Below are 13,506 nucleotides of genomic sequence, written 5' to 3' on the forward strand. Positions count from 1 at the left end.
GGACTCTAGTAAGAAGATTAAGACACACCCTGGAGCAGGTCTCAACTGAAATAACCTAATAAAAAGGTCCCATCTACAATAGGTTTATACCCAAAGGAATGCATTAGAAGAACATGATCTTTTCTGGGGTACATATAGATTCAAACAAACACTAATGAATATGTATATCCATGGTGATTGCTTTAGTTTGCTAAAGTTGCTGAAATGAGTTGGCTTTCACATGGGGATTTATTAACTTACAAATTTACAGTTCTGAAGCCAAGAAAATGTTCAAATCAAGGCATCAACAAGCGATGCTTTCTCTTTGTAAAGGGGTTACCAGTGATCGTCAAGGCACATGGTGACAACTGCTGGTTTCTCCCTTCCCTCTGCATTTTATTGCTTCCAGCTTCTGGCTTCAGTGGCTTCCTCTCTCAGCTTCTCTGGTTTTCTCTCTCAGCTTCTCTGGCTTTTCTCCCTGAATTTCTCTGTGGCTTTTTTTCAGTGTCTTCTCTCTTCTTTTATCCTCTTATGAAGGATAGGCCCCTCCTTGAATGAAGTGGGTCACATCTCAATTTAAGTTTAAATCTTACTCACCAAAAGATCCTAATTACAATGGGTCCATGTGGAGAGCCGTCTCCCGGGACGGGCATAGCGCATGCGCTGTAAACCTGCTCCAAAGTCCCCCCGCCCATCGAATGAGCCAAGATGGCGCCCATATCCTGCTTCCGCTTATGACGTGCACACTCACTATTCCTATCTGCCAATTGAGTGCATATGCGTGGCGCTAGATCATTGGTTATGAGTAGAGTACTTAAGAGTTTGCCCAAGCGAACCTCGGGGAGACAGCCCACTAGGAGCCGTACCTGACGGCCACATCGAGGCTGCTCTCCCGCGAGGCACTCTGCCCCACGTGGAAACCTGTAACAGAGAATGCTTATCTAGCTTCAGTAAAAGACTTGCTCTCGCAACCGCCGTGTGGCTCGAGTCGTGACTTCCAGCCAGGTCAGTTTGCGTGGTCTGCATCTCTCTCTCTCTCATCCCTTGTTTCTCCCCTCGCCGGCCGGGGAACAGGGGTCGAGCGGGGCGGCGCCGGACAAGTGGTGGCCCGTACGGGGAACGCTCCTCCTCCTGCCTCGCTCTCGACGGTCCCTCTGTGAGGAGAGCAGCGCTGCGCATCGAGCTTACGGCGGACTTCCCGCGCCTGATCAACGCGAGAAGGTGAGTGCGTCTTATTACATGATAGTTAGGGCCCGTGGGTTTTCAGGTGACCCCGGGGGACTCGGAAGAGCTCTCCGAGTGACTGAAGTATAGTGCCGACTGCAATCATGGGGCAGTCCGGAAGTTCACCTCTCTTAGCTCCCTTAAAGAACCTTTTGAAACAACGGGGTATCTCGGTCAGGAAAAGCTCCCTTCAGCGTTTTCTTGATGATGTTGATACTTTTGCCCCTTGGTTTGCCTGCACCGGCAGCCTTAGCCTACCCTCTTGGATGAAGCTCGGTCGCGACATAGACCGAGCGCGCCAGACGGGCGTGTGTATGGACCCGATTCTAGTACCCATATGGGAGACCGTCCGTGCGGTCCTTGAACTAGAATCGGCTGCCGGCCTAAGCTCGTCCTCTGCCTTGCAAGAAGCACGGTGCGCGCTCCAAGAAACCCAGTCAGTTTCGTCAGCGGACGGCTCCTATAAGGGCAAACCGCCGGAGTCCAGTGACTCTGACTCAGAGTCAGATAGCGATACTGACGAGGAGGCGGAAGCATCCCCGCTAATTGAGTGGGAGGAGCCTCCCGCCACACCCGTGCGGCCTTCCGCCCCGCCAATGTCTACCGCTGCACCCCCAGGGACACCCCAGCTCCTAACTGACGCCTTGGGCGGTCCCACCAAAGGACCTCGCCGAGAGCTCCCTCTAGTGGCCATGCCCGGTAAATGTAATTATCCTTTGCTGCCAGACCCGGAAACCCCGATGGGCCGGTCAGGGGAGGGGCAACCTTTGCCGTACCCCCCGCCCGAGTACAAAGGCCCTGACCCGGTGCTCAGCTGGGCCAGAGGCTCTGTTTGTGTTTTTCCCCAGGAACCAGGACGTCAACCAGTGTGGGTTCCGGAAAGACTGGTGAGAACCGTGACATCACCTGAAGAAGCCAAGGAACAGCTGTCAGAAACGCCAACGAATATACAACCTGAACCATTAGACCAAGCCTCCGACCCTGCTGATGATGGCGACGACCGACAAGACGATAATAGTAGGACTGACCACCCCGCGGTTGCCCAAAAAGAGGATCGGTAACTCTGTTCTTTGCTCTCCTATAGCAATCCTTCTAATCTGCCTTTTTCTTTTTTTAGTGGAACTGTGGTAGCGCAGGAGAGTGGTCTTTGGGGCCTGTGGCATCATCCCCCGACCCTGGCCCCATTCTCTGCTGGGTCTCCCGCCTCTCCTGTGTTTTTCACTCGTACCCTGTCTCTAGGTCTCCACCACCTGCCTTCTGACAGAAATATTTCCTCCACAAGCTTCAACGAGTCCTTCCCCCTCACCAATGACACACTGATCCTCTCTTTTGCTAACCTCTCTGTCAAGGTTGTCAACACCACAGTTGCGGCGAATGCTACTTGTGAAACTGGTAATGGCGAGTTAAGTAAGGGAGTCTTGCTTGAATTTCTTAACGTTACAGGGAAGAGCCGCCAGTCTTGTGAAGGGATCTTGAGTAAAAATGAGACTCAAAGGTGCCTTTTCCTTCCGGGGTTTGCTCCTACAGTCTGCAACCGTTCCAAAGACCCGGATGCCTCGCCGCCCCGCTATCCTAGTGTATCGCCCAAGTTATGTCTGGCTCCCCGTCAAGGCAACCGACTGGGTTGGCCCTGTTTCTCAAGTTGTTTCACTTAACAATATCCCCTTCTCTAAGTCTAGGCGTCCAAGAGGCATACCTTACCCGAGACGTGCTACGCCGCCACAATCAGATGCTGAACTTAAATTTCCAGGCCATTCAGAAACTCCTAGCGGAGATAGATGAACTTGGACTAGAAATAGATGGACTCTGGAGAGTTCTCCAGCAGACGTGTGATACCCGATGGTTATTCGGGAGGCTTTGTGTCACCCCGGTTAGGGTGAACTTGACAGAGGAGCAGCAAGATGTCGCCGAGTGGCTCAAGGACACTTATCTCCCCAACTTCACCAATCTCTCCGACCAAGTGAAATCCGACCTTCAGGGACTTGAGAACATTAGGAAATTGAAGCCTGTTAGTTTCGACCTTTCCACACTGGGCGAGACTGTAAAAAATCTGTGGGACCAAGTCACCTCTTGGTTCTCTTGGCCCAATTTGACTAATTGGATTCTCTTGATGGTGGGACCATTGGTGGGATTAGTCATTGTTAAATCTTTGCTAGAACGCCTGTTTCAAGCGCGGCAGTACCGTGTTACCACTATGATGGCTATGTCCTCCACCTTTGATACCCCCAACAGCGACCATTCTGATGGCCATACCCCATCCTGGCCGCCTCGGGCGGGGCACTCGGGAGCGAGGTTTGTAGCTAAGCGCGCAGCTGTGTCCCGGGTATAACGGGCGACGCCAGCAGTCATAATTTTTGTCTCAGGTAGGTCCCTAAGGCAGAGTCATAGTTGTGGCCAGACTTGACTCTAGCCAATGCATAGGGACGCCTAGTGACACCTCCGACTCTGGTTAATGCTATCCCTGCCCCCGCCTTTGTCCCCCAGTTGCAAAGCAAAGCACTGCAGGGAGAGTCATGTTGTTTCCAGCTCACGGACTCTCCTGTCTCCATATGAGGTGAGCATTCTGGTCGGTGCTAGAGGCTCCGCCGCTAAATGGCTGAGACCTAGTCCAGACTCCCCAAAGCACCGGAACAAATTGTGAGCCATCTGGGTTCACGGGAGCACACTCATCACTGGGGACACTGGGTCGATATAAATAATAAAGGGGGAGATGTGGAGAGCCGTCTCCCGGGACGGGCATAGCGCATGCGCTGTAAACCTGCTCCAAAGTCCCCCCGCCCATCGAATGAGCCAAGATGGCGCCCATATCCTGCTTCCGCTTATGACGTGCACACTCACTATTCCTATCTGCCAATTGAGTGCATATGCGCGGCGCTAGATCATTGGTTATGAGTAGAGTACTTAAGAGTTTGCCCAAGCGAACCTCGGGGAGACAGCCCACTAGGAGCCGTACCTGACGGCCACATCGAGGCTGCTCTCCCGCGAGGCACTCTGCCCCACGTGGAAACCTGTAACAGAGAATGCTTATCTAGCTTCAGTAAAAGACTTGCTCTCGCAACCGCCGTGTGGCTCGAGTCGTGACTTCCAGCCAGGTCAGTTTGCGTGGTCTGCATCTCTCTCTCTCTCATCCCTTGTTTCTCCCCTCGCCGGCCGGGGAACAGGGGTCGAGCGGGGCGGCGCCGGACAGGTCCACACCCACAATAAGTCTATACCCACAGGAATGGAGTAGCTTTAAGAATATGATTTTTTCTTTTCTGGGGTATATACAGCTTTAAACCTTCACACTCCTCCCTCTGAACCCCTAAAAGACATATTCTTTCCATATGCAAAATATATTCATTCCATCACCATATTCCAAAAGCCTTAATTGTTTCAGTAACAATATTAAGAGCAAAGCCCCATCAAAATCATTTACAGGTATGGTGTCTCCTGGGGCAGAATTGTCATCTGGCTGTGGACCTGTGAAACCTAGAACAAGTTGTCTGCTTCCAATATACAAAGGAGGGACAGGCATAAGATAAATGTTCCCATGCCATAGAGAGAAATTGAAATCAAGACAGGGGTCACTGACCCCAAATATTTCCTAAACCATATAGGGCAATCTCTGTTAGTTTCCAAGTTCTGAGAATCATTTATAGAATGATGTCCTGTCTGCAGGGCTTGATAGAGAAGTAGCCCCATCCTTTCCAAGGGTTGTGAAGTGGCCCTGCTTGCTCCAAACACTGGGGTGAGGGCTCCAACATCTCCAGGTAGTGAGGTGATAGCCATGCTCCAGGATTCACACACTTCAAGCATTGGGACAGCAGCCAGACTCTAAGCTCCACCCTCTTCAAGCATCAGGGTGGTGGATGGACTCCCTGCAATCTCTATGGCATGGGCTCAACTTCGTTGGAACAAGTGTGGTGGTGGCCAGAGTCTCTCCAAGCCCAGGAAATGTGCTCTACCCTGTCTGAAGCCTGGAGTGGCAGCACTCCTACTGAACAAAGCAGTGGCCATCTCTCCACAATCCCCCAGGCATCTAAGAACTCTGGGGGGGTAACACTCTTCCTGAACAACTGGGCAGAAGGCCCACCCTCTGCAAACACTGTGGCAAGCCCAACCTTTCTGCACACATTGGGGGACCTTCTCTCTTTGCCTAAGAAGATGTCTTCTCTACAGACCTCAGCTTGCATGATTCTGCCTTTGAAGTCATTTTTCCTTCGATCTGTCTCTTTTCTATCCTTTTTATTCCAGCCTGGCAGTGGCTCCATTCATACAGATCTCACAAATAACTTGTCAGTTTTGCATGTAGTACACAGGGGTCCCAACCATTAGACAATAAGACTTCCCAAAATCCTCTCTGGATAAGTGCATTTCCAAATCTGACTTGCACTAAAATGGCTGACTGGTTCCATATTCAGTTAAAACCTTATATTGGGCTCCATCCTCTGGGAAAATGCTTTTTGAAAGCTCAGAAGTTTCCTAATCATCAATTTCTGATTTCTTTGTATGTAAGAATTCAGTTCTCAGCTTATCCCTTTTCTCTCACATTGTATAATAAGCTGCAAGAACAAACCACATGACACTTTCCACATTTAGTTTAGAAATCTCTTCAGCTAACTATCCAAGCTCATCACTTCCGAATTCTGCCTTACATCTGACATCAGGACCCAGTTTTGCTAAATTCTCTGCTACTTTTAAACAAAGATCACACTTTCTTCCTGTTGGCAATGATGCAGTCATCATTTCTATCTCAAGCCTTGTGGCACATAGAGGCTGTTATGTACCCCAGAGAAGGCCATGTTCTTTTAATCCATCCCTGTGTGTGTAGACCTATTGTGGGTAGAAACTTCTGATTAGGTTATTTCAATTGAGATGTGATCTGCCTCATTCAGGGTGTGTCTTGATCCTCTTGCTGGAGTCCTTTATAAGAGGATAAAACATAGAGAAGCTAGGGGATAAAATCAAGAGAAGCTCACAGAAAAAGCCCCAGAGAAGCTGAGAGGAAGCCACTGAAGGCAGAACCTGAAAGCAGCAAAACCTGAGAAAGAAGGACCAGGAGATGTTGCCATGTGCCTTGCCATGCAACAGAGGAGACCCAGATGCTGGCAACCTGTCTTCAGAGTCCAGGTATTGCTCTACTGATGCCTTGCGTTGGACATTTTTATAGCCTAAGAACTGTAAATTGTACTTGAATAAATCCCAATTGTAAAAGCCAGCCCACTTCTGGTATATTGTGTTTCATCAGCTTTAGCAAAACAAAACAGATTTTGGTACCATGAGAGTGGGATGCTGAGATTTGCAAATACCAAAAAATTCTGGAAATGCTTTATAAATTGGTAAAAAGATTCTGGAGGGATTGTGAGGTGTTTGACAGAAAAGGCCTAGATTGCTTTTAAGAGACTGTTGGTAGAAATATGGGCAGCCAGGAAAGCAGACCCACCTATGTGTATAGAAAGGGTGAGTATGCCCCAGAACTTGCAATGTGTGGGCTTTCTGCCCCATTGTTCAGAAAGAGTGCTGCCAGCCCAGGCTTCAGAGAGTGTGGAGTGCATTCCCCGGGCATAGGGAAGAATCTGGCTACCACCCCACTGTTCTTAGGGTGTTGAGCCTATACCCTCGATATTGAAGAGAGTCTGACCAGCAACCCAATCTTCTGAGGGGTTGAGCCTATGCCCCAGAGATGGCAGAGATGCCAGCTGCCACACAGATTGTTCAGGATGGTGGAGCCAAGAACATGGCCATCTCCCCAATGCTTTGAGATGTCAGAGCTCTCACCTCAGTGTTTGGAGCAAGCAGGGTCTTTGCATAAGCCTGTGGAAAGAGTGGGGCTTCAACTCTATCAAACCCTGAGGACAAAAATAACTTCCAGCCCTTAAAATCTAGTGAAGTAAGCCCTGCAGCCTTTTGGAACTGTTTGGGACCTATGACAACTGTTCGCTTTAACTTTTATGCTATGACTCTCCTTCCTTAGTATATTGGAAGCAGATAACTTGCTCTGAGTTTCACAGGTCCACAGCCTGAGGATAATTTTGCCCCAGCAGAGAACATACCTGTAACTGATATGGTACGATTTTGTACTTAATCCTGTTACTGAAATGATTTAAGCCTTTTGTGATATTGTGATGGAATAAACGTATTTTGCATATGAAAAGAACACATCTTTTTGGGGTCCAGAGTATGGTAGTTTGAAGCTGTTAGGTATCCCAGAAAAGGCCATATTCTTTTAGTGCATTCCTGTGGAACAAATCTATTGTAGGATCTTTTCATTAGGTTATTTTAATTGAGATGCGACCCCCCTTTATTCACAGTGGGTCTTGATCCTCTTGCTGGAGTCTTTCATAAGAGGACAAAACATATACAGAATCTGAGAGATTTAATTCAGAGAAACTCCCAGAGAAATTTGGAGAAAAAGCCACAGACAGAGAAGCTAGAAGCTGAAACAACAAAACACACAAGAGAAGGACCAGTAGATGTTGCTATGTGCTTTGCTTTCTGCCAAAGGATCCCAAGCTCAGGGCTTCAAAGAAGGTATTCTGTTGATGCCTTAAATGGAACATTTTCAGAGCCTTAGAATTAATTGTAAATTTGTAAGCTAATAAAGCCCATTGTAAAAGCCAATCTGTTTTCAGTATATTGCATTTCCATGACTCTAGCAAAACAGGCCTCATCTGAAGTACCTTTACAGTCCATCCTTCTACCAAACGTCTCTTCAAAGCAATCTGGGCCTTTTCTATCAAGCATCTCACAATTCTTCCAGAATCTTCCCCTTAGCCATTTATAAAGCTGTTCCATGTATTTTTGGTATTTGCAGTTTCAGCACCCCACTTTCCTGGTACCAAAATTTACTTTGCTAAAGTTGCTAAAATGTGACATACCGTAAATAGAATGACTTTTAACAATGGGGATTTATTAGCTTACAAGTTTACTATTCTGAGGCCATGAAAATGTTCAAATCAAGGCATGATACTTTCTCTCCAAAGACAGGTGATCCTCAGTTCCTCTGTCATATGACCAGGCACAGGGCAACTTCACCTGGTCTCTCCCTTCCCTCCCAGGTTTTGTTGCTTCCAGATACTGGCTACAGTGGCTTCCTCTCTGTTTCTGTGGTTTCTTTCTGGTTTGTGTGTGTGTGTGTGTTTGTGTGTGTGTGTGTGCATGTGTTCTTATCTCTCAGCTTCTCTGGCTTCTCTGAGCTTCTCTGTGTTCTCTCTGTTTTATATTCTCTTATAGAGGCCTCCAGAAAGAGGATTATGACCCATTTCGAATGGGGGGGGGGTCACTGCTCAACTTAAGTCAAGATCTACTCATCAAAATATCCTCCTTACAATGGGACCACACCCACAATACGTCCACACACAGAGGAATGGATTAGCTTTAAGAACATGATCTTTTCTGGGGTACATACATCTATACCATCACAGGGATGTATAGAGGATACAGGTCAACACAGATACAGCCAAATAGTTAACTGCCAGTCCTTTAACACCATCTGCATGCGTATATGTGCTTAAGTGGGGTTTCATTCATTATTTACAGTGCATGTTCAAAGAGACTGCAAATCATGCCATTTCTAATTTTTTAATATATATTTTGTTGCATTAATGGTGATATTATGGTGTTATTTTATAGCCATGACCTACTCTTTTACTTTCTTTCTAGGAAGCGAATTTTCCATTGCATTATGCAGTACCATTTAATAAAGGTGTAATCTTGGAATTCAACTTGACCTGAATGCTTAATTACAAAGAAAAACACAAGTCTATATTACCTTGAGAAGATTTAATTCACATTTTTGAGTATTATTTTCTCAGTAACATTTTGGGGATAATGATAAAAGCATTTCAGATAATAAAAATAACAAGGATACAGGTTTGGCAGTCAAGAATGATAAATTGCATTATTTTTATTGTATCATTTGGTTATATTGCTCCCATATTGGAAAAAAAAAAACTGCATGTGTGCCTTTGTTTTAGAGTTTTTATTTTCATGCTTTCTACTGAATTTCAATTCAATTTATAATGGTGTAAGAAAAAAATTAAATTATGATTTAAAATTTTAAAGAGCATTATTATAGTACTAAAAGACTGTACTATATATTCTAACCAATAATAAATGTCATAGGTACTTGAATGAAACAATTGGCCTCTATTCATTAAAATATATTGGTAAAGTATATATATAATCACTTTATTTGTATATATTAGTCATTGTAGTACATACTGAAGTTTCAAGAATTTATCATTTAAGTTCTGATCTCTGCTCTCAGGGTGATTACACTTTACACAAATGGTTCATACTAATTTAAAGGATATAGTCAATCCTTGAGACAAAGAAAATAAGAAATAGAATTAGACTTTTATGTTTTTTAATTTTTCACTTGTATTGAGTTGGTAGAAACTAAACACAAAATAAATTCTGTTGTCGTTGCCTATGGACTTGACCATTTTCATTTCTTCCTCATTTCAATTTTTTTCCCACTTTTTTCCTCATTAGTGTTTTGGTAGGAAGTTGAGTTAACAAAAAATTAATAATGGAGCTATCTTTTAACAAAAGTTAACTGAAATCTTTCAATGTTATGGAAATACTTTTCTTTCCAAATGAAATCAGGAGAAAGGTCAAGGGAAATTAATTAAGATACAGTCCAAAAAGAGGAACTTGGCTTAAAAAATGTTAAGGTTCTCATTGAATAGATAGTTAAAAGCATAGAAAGTTTGTGTCTGGATTTGAAAGGAATGTTTTATGTTATTACACTGACTGATTAATATATTTTGAAATTACCTGAATTATATTAAACCTATTCCTATAACTGGAAACAGGCATGACATACAAATATATTCTAAAAGCTAAGATGTTTCAACTTCTTTCACAAGGTAATTGTGTTGTCAATTTGAAGAGCTCACATGAGAATTCTGAGTTTTAAAAATTTCCCTTGAAATCTATGTGGTAGCTTCGGAATCTCTTCATAGCCCATTTTATCTCTTTATTTCTTAGGGTATAAATGGATGGATTTAAAATAGGTGTGAGAACAGAGAAAAACATGGCAAGAAATTTGTCCATCCAAGTAATGCTGAGTGGCCACACATAGATGAAGATGCAGGGCCCAAAGAAGAGTACCACCACCATGATATGGGCAGTGCAAGTGGAGAGTGCCTTCGATGCACCAGTTTTAGAGCTTTGGCTGACAGTCAAGAGAATACACATGTAGGATATCAGCAACAGGATAAAGCAGGTCATGGTGATGACCCCAGTGTCTGCATTCATTAATATTCCCAAAGTATAAGAATCCATGCATGCAAGCTTGATAACCAGTGGCACATCACAGAAGAAGCTGTTTATTTCCCTGGGACCACAGAAAGGCAGCTGTATAATCATGACCATTTGACTCATGGCATGCACAAAGCCAATGGTCCAGGAAGCCACCACCAACCCAATGCATTTCTGCAGGCTTATACTGGTGGAATAGTGTAGTGGCTTGCAGATGGCTAAATAGCGGTCATAGGCCATTACCACTAGTAGCACCATCTCACTCCCTCCGCAAAGATGGACAAAGAGGATCTGGCACATGCAGCCTCCAAAGGAAATGGTTTTCATCTCCCTGAGAAAGTCTGTGATTGTCTTAGGTGTGATAATTGAGGAAAGCAACATGTCAACAAGGGACAGATTGGCCAACAAGAAGTACATGGGGGAATGGAGATGGAGGTCAATGATGACTAAGATCACAATAACAGTATTTCCAAGCATGATGGTCAGGTAAAGCATCAAAAATATCATTAAGAGTAAAACCTGCATATTCCATGAGTGGCAGAGTCCCAGAAGCACAAATTCTGACACAACAGATTGATTTCCTTTATCCATTTTATTCAGGGTTTGCTCTAATACAATCTAGAAAGAACAGTAGATTGTCAGTTAGTAGGTTAGGTAAGGATATTTACTTCTAAATTTTTGGTTTTTACATAAGAATTATAATATCTATACTTGAAAGTGGAAAGTACAATTATGAAGACAAATCCTAGTCAAACATGTACAGTTTTATGCCCAAAAAGATGTTAAAATGACTAAGATTGTCTTCCCAAGAAGCAGAGTCAGAGAAGTGATACTTATACCAAAGACTTATAAAGGGAGTGCTCTGAGTATAAAAAGTTAGAAAAGCAGAATAGAACAAGGGGAAAGGGAAAAAGAGATTGTGGTGTCACCTGAAAACTAGCTTCAGTCCACTTTTCCAGGAAAAGAATCTGGGTGGGATAGCAAGAACACCCATTACACTAAATAACTGAAAGTTTCATCATATTCTTAGTTTTTTGACTGGGAACTAATATTGAAATTCAGAACAAATGACATGATTAAATTTCATAAGTTCTCTAGAATCTGTATAAGAATTATTGCAAGCCTTATGTGACTCTCTTTTATAGGACATCATAAAATTAAATCTTTAGATGGTCACGTTAAAATATATGGTAGGACAACCTATGGGAGAGATGCTATATAAGGACCATATAATCAATGCCTTGACGTGATGATTCTGATGGAAGGGCAATCACATAACTTATCAGTAGCTTAAATCAACAATTAGGTGGAATTCATTTAGTTCTTAAACATATTAATAAATCAGCCAAGAGATTTGTGAGAAAGAGATTAAAAATTGGATGGAAACCCAGACTCAGATTCTGACTTCATGGGCTCTGAATAGAAGTTATTTAAAACCCAAACTTACCAGAAGTAATTTACTTTCAAATATGTCATTAGGTTCCAAGAAAAGTCCTCGGCCTTGAAAGACTGCTGTTTCCTGATTGAGTTACAAAAACAAAAAATAATTGAGAAAAAATTACATATATAAGTAATGTACACCTCTGTTAGTGCTGAGGGAATTTTTGAATTAAAACTTCAGTAGTCACTGATTACTCAGTTCTACAAATAATAATGGTATTGTTCCTAGGTAAATTGAGAGTTCTGCTCAAACTTATGAGTTGAAAGATTATTGCCTGTTTCTCTTCACCTTTTACTTTCTACTTTAACTTGTACACTTTTATGTGTCTCATCTTCCTTTATCCTTAGAAATCTCAAGGGTGGTGCCAAGGAGAGGGGACAAATAATGAAGTCCATTACCTCAACTAAGAGCACCACTTTCCCCTCTCAGTATAATGAAACTTGGAGGCATAGGTTAAGGATGGTTATAAAAAGAATATTTGCTAAAGAAATTAGGTAAAACAAACATTTGCAATTAAAAAGGGACATGCAATGATAGTCTCAGGACTCAGAAATAAACATATACTCCATAGTAGATGAGATTTACCTAATTTCTAAGGCAATTTTTGGTGTTATACCCAATTCATCACAACAGAGGTATGATCTTGAGAAATATCAGCAATTTGACCTTTATCTTGAAGTTTAAATTCTTATCATCACAAACCTTTTAAAGATATCTTTTAAGTAACTCCCTCTGTATGTGTTGGATTAAGTGACATAGATGAGAACCAATAGCAAATTTGGAATTTCAAGTATTTGTGAGACAGGGATTTTCTAAAAGGTGAATATTTGTATTCCCAAAGAACAGTTTACCAATAAGAAATCATATGGGTTTGTATCAGTCTTATAATTGTTAGTGTTTCATAATATTGGTGACTGATTATATTATTCTATTAATATTAATTGGATAGTTAGGAAATTAGTACAAAAACCATGGACTTTTAATTAGTAACCCTAGTCTGAATCTCACTGTTTTATTGAGTTATATTGTGAGCAGGAGCCAGCCTAATTTTGGTTTCATTTGCTCATTTGTAAAAAAAATGAGAGCTCAATCTAATAGGCTTTTTGTGAAGATAAATGAGAAAATAAAGAGAAAGTAGTTAAACTTTTCTGGAACTGAGTCCAGGTTTAATAAGTACTATTTCTTTTTGACCTCACCATCCATTTAAGTGTATCTTAAAGCAATATGCTTACAAAACTTGCTGGCAACAAACATCTATGGCTCATGGTACCTCTGTACCAAAATATATACAGCCCTTTTTCTTTAAAATATGTACTACTTATACTTTTTCTAAATTAACATACAACATACTAAGCAATTATGTAGATGTACAGAAACAAAAGAAACCTTACACAGGCTTCTTGCTCTCCAGGAGCTTGACATTGACTTCCCTTCCTGTCCAGGATGAATATTCAATAATTTAAGAGCACCTACACAAGGCAATTGCATGCTCTTATTAAATCACCTTTGAAATTCTTACCTGTAACTGAGGGAGAATTTTCACAAATACTGGCAATGATAACTCTGACACTAGTGAAATAGAAAAATTAAGGAAGGAGACTAACTGCATTCTCTTA

At 42.8% G+C, this 13,506-nt stretch overlaps 1 protein-coding gene across 1 annotated transcript; it reads right to left on the reverse strand.

Moving 5' to 3' along the window:
- Nucleotides 1-10,101: 10,101 nt before the first annotated feature.
- Nucleotides 10,102-11,043, reverse strand: LOC119533425 (olfactory receptor 4K2-like). The gene has a single exon (XM_037835465.1). It carries the CDS (start codon nt 11,038-11,040, stop codon nt 10,102-10,104), a length of 939 nt encoding a protein of 312 aa, XP_037691393.1. The 5' UTR covers nt 11,041-11,043.
- Between the last annotated feature and the right edge of the window lie 2,463 nt (nt 11,044-13,506).

This window comes from Choloepus didactylus, chromosome 4, assembly GCF_015220235.1.
Source record: "Choloepus didactylus isolate mChoDid1 chromosome 4, mChoDid1.pri, whole genome shotgun sequence".
Classification (NCBI taxonomy): Eukaryota; Metazoa; Chordata; class Mammalia; order Pilosa; family Megalonychidae; genus Choloepus; species Choloepus didactylus.

Bases quoted from the DNA above. Each gene is read 5' to 3' on its own strand.
- LOC119533425 (XM_037835465.1), bottom strand. From the start codon at position 11,040: ATGGATAAAGGAAATCAATCTGTTGTGTCAGAATTTGTGCTTCTGGGA.